Here is a 12,974-nt window from a genome sequence, read left to right on the forward strand (position 1 = left end):
ATAGGTAGACATTACAGTTTGTTGCCATTAGATAGTCATCAGTCACAAAGTACTGACTATATAATGAAATTATATTATATATAAATTATATTTATATAAATTAAATACAAAATAAAACAAATATCAAATTAATAAAACAAAATAAGTAAATAAATTTACTTCAATTTGAAAGTTAATTAATCTTTAACAATTATATCACTACATAATCACTACAGTAAGAGCATTGGTTGAAAAAATAAATAAAAACAAAGAAAGAGGCTGAGGTGTTTCACCACAGCATGTAATTATGAGAACAGAAAGTGGAAATGGCCATATCTTGATGGTGGTTATTGTGTGAAAATCCAATAAAAAAAGCTTGTGGCTCTTTTGAAAAGCAGGCAGATAATTAAAACCTAGGATCACTCTACGGTGAAGAAATTGGCAGGCCGCTTAGGACCTGCTGGTGACGGAAATGTAAAAGAAATCAATGTAGCTGTTTGAAAGCTTGATCTGTCACAATGACTTCACAGACTGAGAGCAAGAAGACAGTGAACCAAGTGCGAAATACAGCGAGACATAAAGAGGTCTTCATAGTAAAATTCAACATTGCACTACAGGCAAAGGCTTGACATAAATGTAGCATGACAAAATGCATGGGGTTACGCATGAAAGCACATCTGCATTCACTAGATGCAGCCAAAGGACATAAAAAGACCTCACAGACTCACATTAGACATATATTTATATTATATGTGTTATAATGTCAGGTCTTTATTTAAGTCTGCAGAGTTGTTCTCAGTGGAAAGGAATGGTTTCCTTGCATTTAGATTACCTGACAGCAAGGCCCAGTGCAAAGTCCATGAGAGAAGTTTCCATGACAATAAAACCGAAGGTCTATCTATAGCGCTGACATTTCAAATTATATATGTGTGCATGTACCAGTATCATTAGCCATTATATGTTATTTCAGTCAAACTCTACAGCACTTTTACAGAAAGCCACTTTCACTTTTCACAGTCTGTGAGCAGAGCAACATTTTCTCATTCTCAAACATTTTCTTAAGTATTTATAATGCTAGTTCATGAAAAGTTCATTCATAAACAATGAAGCTGGAAAGTCATCCAGATATGATTTAGCGATGTTTTGCTAAGTAGAGCAATACTGTTTCCACTGAATATGCGTATTAACTTTTACGGGACCCATATCGAGAATATCATAGACTTGGCGGTGGGCACTTTCGCCGTGGGTCAGTAAGTAACAACCTAGAAATGCCCTGGCAACCAACCACAACAAGCTAGCATTGTGACTTTGGGCTTTGCATGAACAATCACCACACAAACTTACTGTTGGCCCTAACTTTATTCACAGAGGGGGAAAAAAAGCGAAAATAGCAAAGTCTTATGACTTTGGATCTTTTATTATTTTAAGTTGTGGCCTAATGGTTAGAGACTTGTAACCCGAAGGTTGCAGGTTCGAGTCTCAGTACCGGCAGGAATTGTAGGTGGGGAGAGTGAATAACACACACATGCTACTGTGCAAAAGTCTTAGGCCACTAGTATTTTCACCAACAAAAATGGTTTTAAGTCACTTATTTCTTTCTTTTGCTGTAGTGTGCCAGTAGAATATATCAGTTTACATTTCCAAACGTTAATAGAAGTTAATTGACAAATACAATCTATTTTTGACATTATTTTTGAAAGCATCCTCATTTCACAGCATTTCTACACAAGTGCCTAAAACTTTTCACAGTACTGTAGCTTTGCAGGTAAGTTTATCGAAGCATCTTGGAGATGTTGCCACAGTTCTTCTGGATTTAGTCCATATTTAGTTTCTATCTAAATAGAAACTAAATATGGGTCTTCTTTGGGGCAAATCAGGGGCGTAGTGAATATTACAAACAAAACTTACAAATAGAACAACTCTTTCAAGAGAATCTAAATAGTCACTTTTGTAGCCACTAGGTAAGCCACTTTGACTTCATTTTCTCTGAAAGAACGGTTCAGTTCAATTTGTCACATGACTTTTTGATGCGTTTCCAAACGTGGAACAGGTATTTGACGCAATTCTTTCTCTTTTCCTCTGTGCATTTATTACTGGCATTATTCACACCAGTGGCTCTCAAAGGCACTGCTTCCATACCAAAAAAAAAGCAGGTGTTGTGTAAGCGTGACCTCAGCACCTTGAGCAGTGCATCTGTATCTGAACATCTGGCCGATGTAATGCCGATGTAAGCGAGATGGGATGGACAGCTCACAGCTGCGAGGTCAGACAACCTTTGGCCTCTCTTGTTGATGTTCAGGAGCAGCTTCCAGCAGGGAATGCCTGTCATGTCAGTAGGCCGCTGTGGGCCCTGACAAACATGCCCTAGCTGTACCCTGACTGAGAGGAGCCATATGGCAACGGAGGCAGAACGAACATGTCCCGTGAACAAAGGTGTTGGAGCGTCAAGCGTCTGCGGCGCCTTGTACCCTGATCACTACACGAATGTTCAAACTGTGAATTTATTGGTGTAAACGAACAATTGGATTTCATGACAAAGAATGTATGGGATGGATTGAGATTGATTTTGTTGTGTCTTATAGCTGTCACACCATAGTCAAATTGTCTGTCAAATTGCTTGTCGTTGAAATCTTATTGCATTGCATTTTGTTAGGACATGGTGTGAAAGTCCTTACTAGGGCTGCACGATAAATCGCATGCGATATTTAACGCGCATCTTGTCAGAAAGCCGGTTCTGTAATCAGCGGTAAATCTCCAACACCTGCGGGCTTTCACATTGAGCAGCATTAACTTCACAGAGCCGTTGTTCACTGACGAGCTGCGCAAAAAATCGTGCAAATATGAATGTGGTTTTGCGCAGCTAAAATAATATTAATATAATAATATCACATGTAATATTTTAATATTAAATATTACATGCGATTTATCGTGCAGCCCTAGTCCTTACAATCAATACATTTGTGAATACCTCATACAATTTATTGCACACTGTTCCTTATGCTGGACGGATAACCATGTGACCAACCAATAAAACAACAAGCCAATTTATTTTCTACACAACCATTAGGGCAGGTATTTTGGAAATTGAGGAATCACAATGATAAATTTCATAATTCTTGGTACATAATGTAAAATAACACTGTTAATTTAATGATTTTAGCAAATTTCTGAACATATTATTAAGATGTGTGGTATTACATAACTGGAGAATATTTGCTAAATGGTAGGCCATACCTCCAATAATAACATTAAAATAGCAACTACCGAGCAAGAAACAGTTACAGTACACACATATCCAACATGATCATTAACCGTAAACTTCATAATTACTCACAAAGCTTAAGTTATTGTTTAGCTGAAAACTGGTGAAGAATAAAAAAAAATTAAAAAAAGCAAGTGTTGTATGAATGAATCTCAAATATCAATTGTTCCCTTTCATTGGTTTCTTTGCAAACCACTTCCAAACCCCATTTGAATGTCTAATAGAAGACATTATCTGTAATCAAGAGAGGATAAACACAATAAATGTGACAGGCGAAAAGCTCTGGAGCCTGACAATGTGAAGGTTACTCAAGAACAAGCCTGAGTATAAAGACTTCCACTGATAATGCTCACTCACCAGGCTCATTAAACCAATGTTAGCGTGCTTGTCTCTGTAAAATATATCACACTACTCAATTCAAAAGCACTAGACTGATGCAAACTAGAGGAACATCTAGTTTTAGCGGGTTTCAGGTGAGTACGTCTTGTTTTTTGTCTGTGGAGACAGATGTGGGTAAAGCACATCAGCCTAAAGGTAGCTGTCTTCGTGCTCAGAAAATAGATTTATTTAGTGGAAAAGCAGAAATTATGTTGTGATCAGCCTCTTTTCAACCTTATTTTCCTCTGACAGGTCTCGTATATAACTGAATAATCAAACTGGAAGAGACAAAAAAGCTTTTGCTGGAACAAATGTATAGAATCGAGCAGGCAATCAAAACAGAAGTGGAGGAAAGATCAAGCAGCTCTATATATAGCGTAAAAACTGATGAGAATGAAACACACACAGTCTCTCTCTATTCCCCACCTAGACACAAAGTGAGTGGGGCAAAAACCATCAACAATACGCTCTGACTGCAGTCTTTCTCTCAGAAATTAAAGCAATCATTGGGTCTAATGCAGGCTGAGGAGATAGAGGCCTCGTGCGGGAGGAGAGGAGAGGGCTTCCTGTCTCAGAGAAATGGGCATTGAATACTGATTACGGTCACCTAATAGAAAGTAATGAGAGAGGCTTATGCTCCAGTGCCTTTTGCTTTCCTGGCCAGAGCAGCGAGCGCTCTCCACTAAAGGCCAAAGCACTGGTGCACTGATTGGGGCTGACACTGGAGCTGAAGGGGGCTGGGGGGTATGGGTTAGTCAGAGACAGAGAGAGATAAAGAGAAAGAGAGAGAGGACACAGGCAGAAAAAAGGAGAGTGCAGATCTAAGTAGGGTGTGCTTCACCAAGGGTACGCACCATCAATTCGGCTGACCAGCTCCTCCAGTGCCTTCACTTTCCTCTGGATCCCAGGCTGGGCAAAGGTGTAGTTGTCCTTGAAGGAAAGAGAGAGAGAGATGAGAAACTTAAAACTGTACACATATTTGCCCAATAAAATACACAACATAAACACAAATTTGCTAAATATAAACTGTGGGGAAAAAATGTAAAAAAATGTTTAAATTTTTTTTTTTTTTTTAATTAATTAGTTAATTCTTCCTAAATGCCTTTAAAGGGACTTTATTATGCCCCTTTTTACAAAATGTAAAATAAGTCTCTGATGACCCCAGAGTGTGTATGTGAAGTTTTAGCTCAAAATACCCCACAGGTAATATTTATAGCTTGTTGAAATTGAGAAAGAGAGAGAGAGATGAGAAACTTAAAACTGTACACATATTTGCCCAATAAAATACACAACATAAACACAAATTTGCTAAATATAAACTGTGGGGAAAAAATTTAAAAAAATGTTAAAATTTTTTTTTTTTTAATTAATTAGTTAGTTAATTCTTCCTAAATGCCTTTAAAGGGACTTTATTATGCCCCTTTTTACAAAATGTAAAATAAGTCTCTGATGACCCCAGAGTGTGTATGTGAAGTTTTAGCTCAAAATACCCCACAGGTAATATTTATAGCTTGTTGAAATTGCCACTTTTAGGGTATGAGCCAAAACGCGCCATTTTTGTGTTTGTCCCTTTAAATGCAAATGAGCTGGTGCTCCCATCTCCCTTTTCAGAAGAGGGCAGAGCTTCAAGATCTCATGCTCCGGCATACCAATGCTGGCCTTTGCAAATAAACATACCACTATTAGTACAAGCCTGTTATCTTTACAGAAATCATACTCTGTTCAAAAGTCAGTCATCTGATTGTAATATGCATAATAAATGCGCATTTATGAATTACACAGATGGGGAGCACGGCACAATAAAAATGACATAGCTGGTCTCATGGTGCCTAACTTTACTAACTCTAAGGCCCCGTCCACGCGGAGACGCGTTTAGCTGTATACGCATACATTTTGTATCATATAGGCGTTTCGTCCAGATGGATCCTGCATTTTGGGAGAGTGAAACCAATATTTTTTTTAAACCAGGTCCCAGAGTGGATAAATCTGAAAACGCCACCCATGCGTTTTCATGTGGACAGCGAATCCGTATATTTTCTGAAACTATGACGTCATCAGCCCACGTCTCGCCCCAAGTCAGACACCGCTACGTCACGTAACAGCAACAAAAAAAATTAACAAACACTGAACGATTGTCTTTTTTATTAACTAACATTAATAGATTAATTAATGTATTGTTCCATGTTCGTTTGTATACCGCATGCAAGGTTTATGAGCATAGTCCAAGTCTTATTCTACGTTTTAGTGTATCTTGCTACGTCATGTAACAGCAACAAAAAAAATTAACAAACACTGAACGATTGTCTTTTTTTATTATCTAACATTAACAGATTAATTAATGTTTTGTTCCATGTTCGTTTGTATACCGCATGCAAGGTTTATGAGCATAGTCCAAGTCTTATTCTACGTTTTAGTGTATCTCTGTGGCAGAATTACAGCGCCACATGCTGGTCTGGCATGTATACTACAGTGTTTTGTGTCAGTTTCGCGTGGACGCAGATATTTCTTAGGAAGAGGAGAGAAAAAAAGATCGGATAGGGAAAGCTCTGGCTTCGTGTGGACCACTCCCACTTGTGTCCCACTTGTGATTATTTTAACTACCACATTCCTATTTACGATCAATCTGTTATCACACAGTCAGGTGTAAAATGATTAGCACAAACATGTAGGACTTTTCAGTTTGTTTGTGTTTTCCAGGACATTTCCTTCGAAAATGAAATTTAACCACTGTGTCCTCAGCGGCTCAGGTGGAGGGAGTCTATGGAGACTCCTATGTTCGTTGATAAATCCCAACACACAACACTTTTAATGCCTCTTTGGTGCTGACATTGTATCTCCAGCAGCTACAGCAAGAAGACAGTATTGGCGGACTGCTGCTTCTCACTCAGGGCTGTGTCTATGCTAATAGGGCAGAGAGCGTCACAAATGGCCAGGACTTTTTCCCTACGATGAAGTAGGGAGAAATCTGGAACCGCTCATTTGGAGAGACGGTTTATGATTTATTGGGATTATAAAAAAAATAGTGGGTGGAGTTTTACCATTATAGGCTGGTTGTTTTCACACACTGCAGCCACACAACTGTGTTCAAACACCTTATAAAAGAGATTTTTGCATAACAGATCACCTTTAAATCGGAGTCTGCTTTGTGACAACACTTGCTTTACATGTTTTGGATTTACTTCATTCCATTGTTACTGGATCACAAGTTTAAAGCACTGTTACTTATTAGGAGTTGTTTATGATAATGTTATTATGAGTTTAAGTTTACAATAAAACTTGTTACAAGTGCAAGATTATTACAATGATATTTACGTTTACACCAATTTCATAAATGTGTAATGAGTAACCTTGCCATAAACCCCAACACAATCGGCATAAAATCATGTAAAATAACTGGTGTAAACTATTAATGAGTAATAATTATTAGATATTTATGACAGTTAGTCTTTATAAATCTTCATACTGCAGCAGTTTTACTCATTGTTTTAAAAAGGTTACATATGAATTCAAAAGTTATATCATTGTTACTGCAAAGTTATTTTTTGTCTAATGAGCTACAGTTCTTTGGTGTAAAGTTGTTATTTCTATTGCAACAATTACTTGGTAAAAGTAATGGTTAGACAATTTCTTGGAACTAGCACACACATTGAACACACCCCATACATATGCATATGTATGCAAAAGAACATGCACCACCGCCCATCCACACTGGGAAAGACATTGTGTGCTAGCAGAGCTCAAATGCGTGCTGGGAATAGTGATCTTATAATTAAGTGATAATATTCATCAAGGTCCTGTGGCCCACAGTGCAGCTTAATTAACACATTCATTTCAGCCTACATTAAAAGACCATTCTTGACCAGACAGCTACTTAAGAGGCCCCCACCCACCTCCATCACTCCCCAAGCCTCAGTGGGATTCCCTCTGCGCTCCTGCTGGAGGAAACTTAGCCTAGCTATACTGCCCATAGAAACAGAGCACAGGTTCAGCTGTCGAGAGCCAGCATAAAACAAGCAGTGGGTTAGGGATGATAAATTGGGTGGTTTGCTATGCTGAGATTGTCAGGCATGGATATAACCAAAAGAAGCTGAAGACCCATCATTCACAGCCATAAAACTGCTGATGTGAAGAAGGTATGCAATACAAAGAAAACAGCAGATGGAGTCTGCATGTATGCATTGCACGGAAGAGGGACATTCAGCCATAAATATGTCCAAAGATATCTGCTGTGAAAACACCTCCCTAAACCAAACATTGTGAGGAGAAGATGCAGCATATGAAAGAGCAAATTCGTAACTTGGAAGGTCATATAAATGTGTGTAGGACAGACCGTTATATCACGCTTAATGGGGACACCTTCATACGAACTCTTGAAGCTTAAGTACATTTAGTGACAAAAGACATCCGTAATTGTATAGGGACTATATTCAAATGGCTAGCTAGCCTTTTCCTTTGCATCACATTGTACTGATATCAGTATTATCTCAATGGCTTTATATTCCAATCAACTTTCACTGGATCAACCACTAAGTGGCTCTTTGAGGGATCTGAAATTTGTCATGAGGTAATGATGGCAGGAGACTTAATTATACACTTTGTACAATCACCTAATTGCTTGCCAAATATCATGGTCCTCTGTACCTTGGCAACCCCAACAAGTGCAAATACCCTGGACTGAACAAAGAGATGTATTTTTGTAATCAGTCTTCAACTTGCAAAGGTGGACAGACAGACATTCTGCACTATGTAAGTAGGTCTATGGGTCTATCTTTGATGAGACTTCAGAGAGCCAGGATGCTTCAATGTAGCCGGGGAGCAGCTGAGGCGGCAAACACCCGCGAGGGGAGAGAAGTCATTAACCGATAAACAATTCCAGCTGTCCTTCAAGCTCAGATGTGCAGCCTCGACACTCCAGAGGTGCCTTAGATGAATACATGAATAGCTGGATCCCGACCATTAAAACCAGCCGCCTCCTCTTTGCAGTGACCTCGAAACAGGACTTTAAAACGGCAGCACAATGAGGCGGCACTGAAACAGATGGGGTGTCGGTAGCCGAGTCCATGCTTGGCCTACTTTCACAGGTCTACACCTAATCTTCAGCTGGAGCACTGACCCTGGAGGATGCTTGTGGCTCAGCGAACATTAACGCACTAGCCGGGCTAATCTATCTCTGCAGGAGTCTCTGAGAGTTAGGGCAAAGCGGCCGTGCTGTGGGGAAAGGGGTGAGAGTCACGATTCGTGATGCAGTCACAATCAGGTCAGATCTGAGAACATATTACAAGGGCATCTCGTGGGCAAAGACTTGACTCCAACTCGTGCATACCTACCAAGTGCTAAGTGCATGCTAACAGTCAAAACTGACTCAGAAACAACACTCCATTGGGATACTGAGCCAAACCCGACACTATCAGTTTAATTTTGTTTCTCTACTACTATACAATGCACATAAACTGTTGACAATGTCATGTCCAAGAGACATTTCTCTGGAAGGTTCAACAAGCAAAATGGAAAATTACCAATGAAGAATAACTTAAATTTTGATCTGTTCATCATCCAAAGCAAAGTTGCACACTGGACAGGAAGCATCACACCACATCACGTCACTAAAGGACAGGTCCTGTAGCTCGACTGAACACTGTATTTTCATAAGTTTCATGATGATTCACTAGACTTTTAAGGGTTTCCTTGTGGAAGATGAGGACGTCATGGTATCCCTAATTCCATGTTTGATGTTTAAAGCCTAAAGTATACTTCAACCGCCCGCGTTCTGCGATGGTCCATGCACTGTCCTAGTGATGACATTTTCGTCATCAGAAGTGTCTGCACAATGTCTGCGTGCAGCCCAATTTTTGTGACCGCGCAGTTGACACAGAACGAATCAAGTAGGTGGTACTGCTCATGTGTCAAGCTCGTCCATCCACGATCATTCGTGGTTGAGTATACTTTGAAAGCTGTGCGGACGTGGCTGTGCAAGACGGAACGGAATGGAACGCAGAAAGTGAAGAATACCCAGGCCTTTATATACATGAGGAGTGGTACTGGTAATTAAATGTTGGTGTTTGCAGAACTCCCCTGCATGACCCTGCAGAAAAAGAAGCCCAGTAACACCACTCTTGGATATGGCTCCTTCCTAGTGTATGCTAACAATCAAAACTGACTCCAACAGCACTCCAATTGGATGTAGGGCGTAAAGAGACCCCCAGTTTAATTCTGTTGTTTCTTCATTGCTTTAACTCTGTGAGATTGCCCTGGAGACGACTTCTGATAAGAAATCCACTGGATAGCAAGAGCTAAACAAGTTAAATGCCTCTTACTCTCGCACCTTGTACGTCATGTTCTGGCGACAAATGGATGCAATGCAATTACCTCTGAGGCAGGAAGAGTGGGTCAGTATTAAGCATGCATTAAGCCTGCCCAGAGACCTCCGTAATTACATCTACATTATTAAAGCACCCGTGCTTTAATGAAGTGCAGGTGCTCTTACACACTGGACCCTGGGAGCTGTAAACAATCCGGTATCCACAGCAATACAATTAACTAGCTCTGAACCGAGCTGGGACGATTCTATAATCTTGAAAAGGAGAAATAGGAAGAGTTTGACTTGTACCTCTATAACATGCTGTGACAGGAAGAGGTCTGATGATAAGCAGGTGCTAAATTTCCGGCTTGATGCTCTTTAGAAAGCATCCTCTTTTCCAGAAATTTGTTCAAAGCTTTGGCTGGAGAACAAGTTGAAGCTTTGTGGCATCCTTTTTTGCTTAATTCATGTATGATTTGGTAAAGTGACTGGTGCTTCACAGCTGAAGCTTTTTTTTTGGATGATGTTATTCTTTTCAAAATGTCCATCACTCACCTTCAGTAGATTACTAATCTCCCTTTGAAACTACCTACAAAGGGACTGATTTCTCCACTGAGTGAAAAAGATTGAACAAAAAGGTGATCCGGGATCAACAGAAGAAGGTGGTGACTTTTTTGTAAATAATTGAGATAACAACTGTACTCTGAAGAGATGAAGGCCAGCCCTTTGATAAAAACTTGCGGAAAGATCCGCTTGATGCAAACAACAAGCCTGCTGAAAGGATCTGGAGCTGTGATGACGACCCATGATAAACATTGCACATAATATGAGCTCAGCTTTGTGATATTCATGGAGAGGAGAGGGCTTTTACACTCTCTCTCTTTGGCTGCTGATGCCTTTCCATTAGTCTAAGCAGCCCTCTTTTCCTCTCTCAATCACTTGTGCTCTTCCAGGTGAAGCTGGATCAGAAATAACCCACCAATGCAGAGTACGAACATCCAGGATCATGAGCTTATCTTCTGAACCTTTCAATGTCTGCATTCAACTGCTTCCCTAGTTCACGCTTTGAAATCCACCAGTCTTTTTCTTTGTCAGTCACAGCGGAAGACTATTCACCACAACAGTCACTCTAAAATAGATAAAAACGACACCATAAAAGTAGACTGTGTCCCATGTGCTACATTCAAAATATTCTGAAGACATACAATTACTCTAAAACTCACATTCTCCATTAAACACATTTGAATTTGTACAAGACATTTTCAGTTATGAGACTCGAAAAGCAATGTAATTTTTGGCATTAATGATGTCTGGTGCAGTGCACCAAGGCACTTTCTTATGCTGAAAAGGAATGCAGATAAGATTTAAGTGCTTTTGCAGATGGGATGATTGGTAAATGATTGACAGAATTATCATGTTTGGTTGCTTAACATCTGTTGTCTCCCTTCAATTCATTCTATGGCATAGCCTTTACATTATCTTGATAGACAAGAAAAGACATTGGAGACAATGTGTATCATACTCCTGTTACTGTGGCCAGGGGCTGATGGATTTGCCTTCTAAAGATTTGGTTAATGGATTTAGTACTTTCGCATATGTATGCTTAGAGAAGAGTTAATTGGGGAGGTTATGTGGCAGGAAGAATATGAGCGACAGGCTGCACTATCAGATATCTGACTGAGGGGCTCAGTGAGCTGCGACTGAGGCATACGGCTGTCAGTAAAAGAGGGACAGAAGAGAGCAGCAGCCAAGCAGAAAACTCAAGCTTTTCCTGCTGTCACGTCCTCAAGAGTGGCTGATTGAATATAATTGGCAGGGGGGCAGGAGGATAACTGCTGTAGCCCTCATACAACAATGATACACACAGAATAAAACGGCGCTTCTCTTGCACGCAGTGACCGTATCAGCTCTGAGTCACATTATCCCTCATGTGCTGAACCAAAATATGAGACAATAGCCCCCTCTTGCTTAAATAATAGTTCAGAAAATAGCCTGACTGTGCACAGGGCCGTGTCGGCCCAGGGGGAAAACAAGTAAAATTACACGCTGGTCCAGTACTGTGTTCTTCGCAGAGAGAGAGAAAAAAAACCTCAAAACAGATTGAGGTGACAAGTCTGATTGTCTCAAGAGCGCAGCTGAGAAGGTATTGGTAGTTGTCTGGCTGCCATATTAAAGCATTGCTGGTCTCAGCATGCAAGAGTGAAAGACATCTCAAACCCTTTGCACTGAGAGGTGCCCACTGATAAGGATGAAAGAGGACCACTTCATTCAGTATTCTCTGACAACCCCTAGGGTCTGCCGCACAATTCACCAAAAACCACAGGAGGCATTTCTGGCAAGAGCTCTGGCATCCAGCGTAGACACTTCAAAGATCATGCATTGAAGGCTGGAACTTGACTTGGCATAAGCGTCAAAGATCAAGCATTAATCAATGCTAACGGTGTAAGAGATGGAAGAATAGGCTGGCAGGCAACTGTCTGAGTATGTGTTGACGCAATCTGCAGCTCCGCATTTCCAGTCAATAAACTGTTCTGACAAAGCAGGGGACCAATTAGCCAAATCAAATTGTTAAGGCCTCAGGCCCAATTTGCTTTAGTGTGTTCTAGCATTGCATGCAGATATTTATCTGATTATCAGAAAACCGTAAGCTCTGCTGGCAATTAATTTGTCCTGGCTGTTTAAGCACGTTCCAGGGTGGGGGAAATAACAGATGAGAGAGATAATAAAATGGATAGGTTACCTACGGGGTGGGGGTCCTAATGGAAACTGGGACAAAATACAACAACATTTGCATATCTTTAGTAAATGAATGATTAACAAGTCTCTTTCTCCCGTCTTTAACCAATTTCACAAGTTCCATTTCTGCATTTGACACCAACCCCCAAGAGCCGCAAGGTGCAAAATGGTCGCAAATGGTTCAATTTCTTTTTCTTCTGAGTTGGCATACATAGAGAAAAAAAGAGGAGGGAGAGAAAAAGGGGAAAGCCTGAGAGGGGAAAACATAGGCTAAATAAGCAAGAGGTTCATTAATATCACTGAAGTTGCATTATACTGACA

General features: G+C 40.2%; 1 protein-coding gene across 1 annotated transcript in view; it reads right to left on the reverse strand.

The window, feature by feature from the left end:
- Positions 1-12,974, reverse strand: part of LOC107600031 (TBC1 domain family member 22B-like) — a 75,422-nt gene that overhangs the window by 8,509 nt on the left and 53,939 nt on the right. The window contains exon 7 of the mRNA XM_016291797.1: positions 4,474-4,549. Within this exon, the coding sequence (XP_016147283.1) occupies positions 4,474-4,549 (76 nt within the window). The remainder of the gene's footprint in view (positions 1-4,473; positions 4,550-12,974) is intronic.

This window comes from Sinocyclocheilus grahami, unplaced genomic scaffold, assembly GCF_001515645.1.
Source record: "Sinocyclocheilus grahami isolate Dianchi unplaced genomic scaffold, SAMN03320097.WGS_v1.1 scaffold276.1, whole genome shotgun sequence".
Classification (NCBI taxonomy): domain Eukaryota; kingdom Metazoa; phylum Chordata; class Actinopteri; order Cypriniformes; family Cyprinidae; genus Sinocyclocheilus; species Sinocyclocheilus grahami.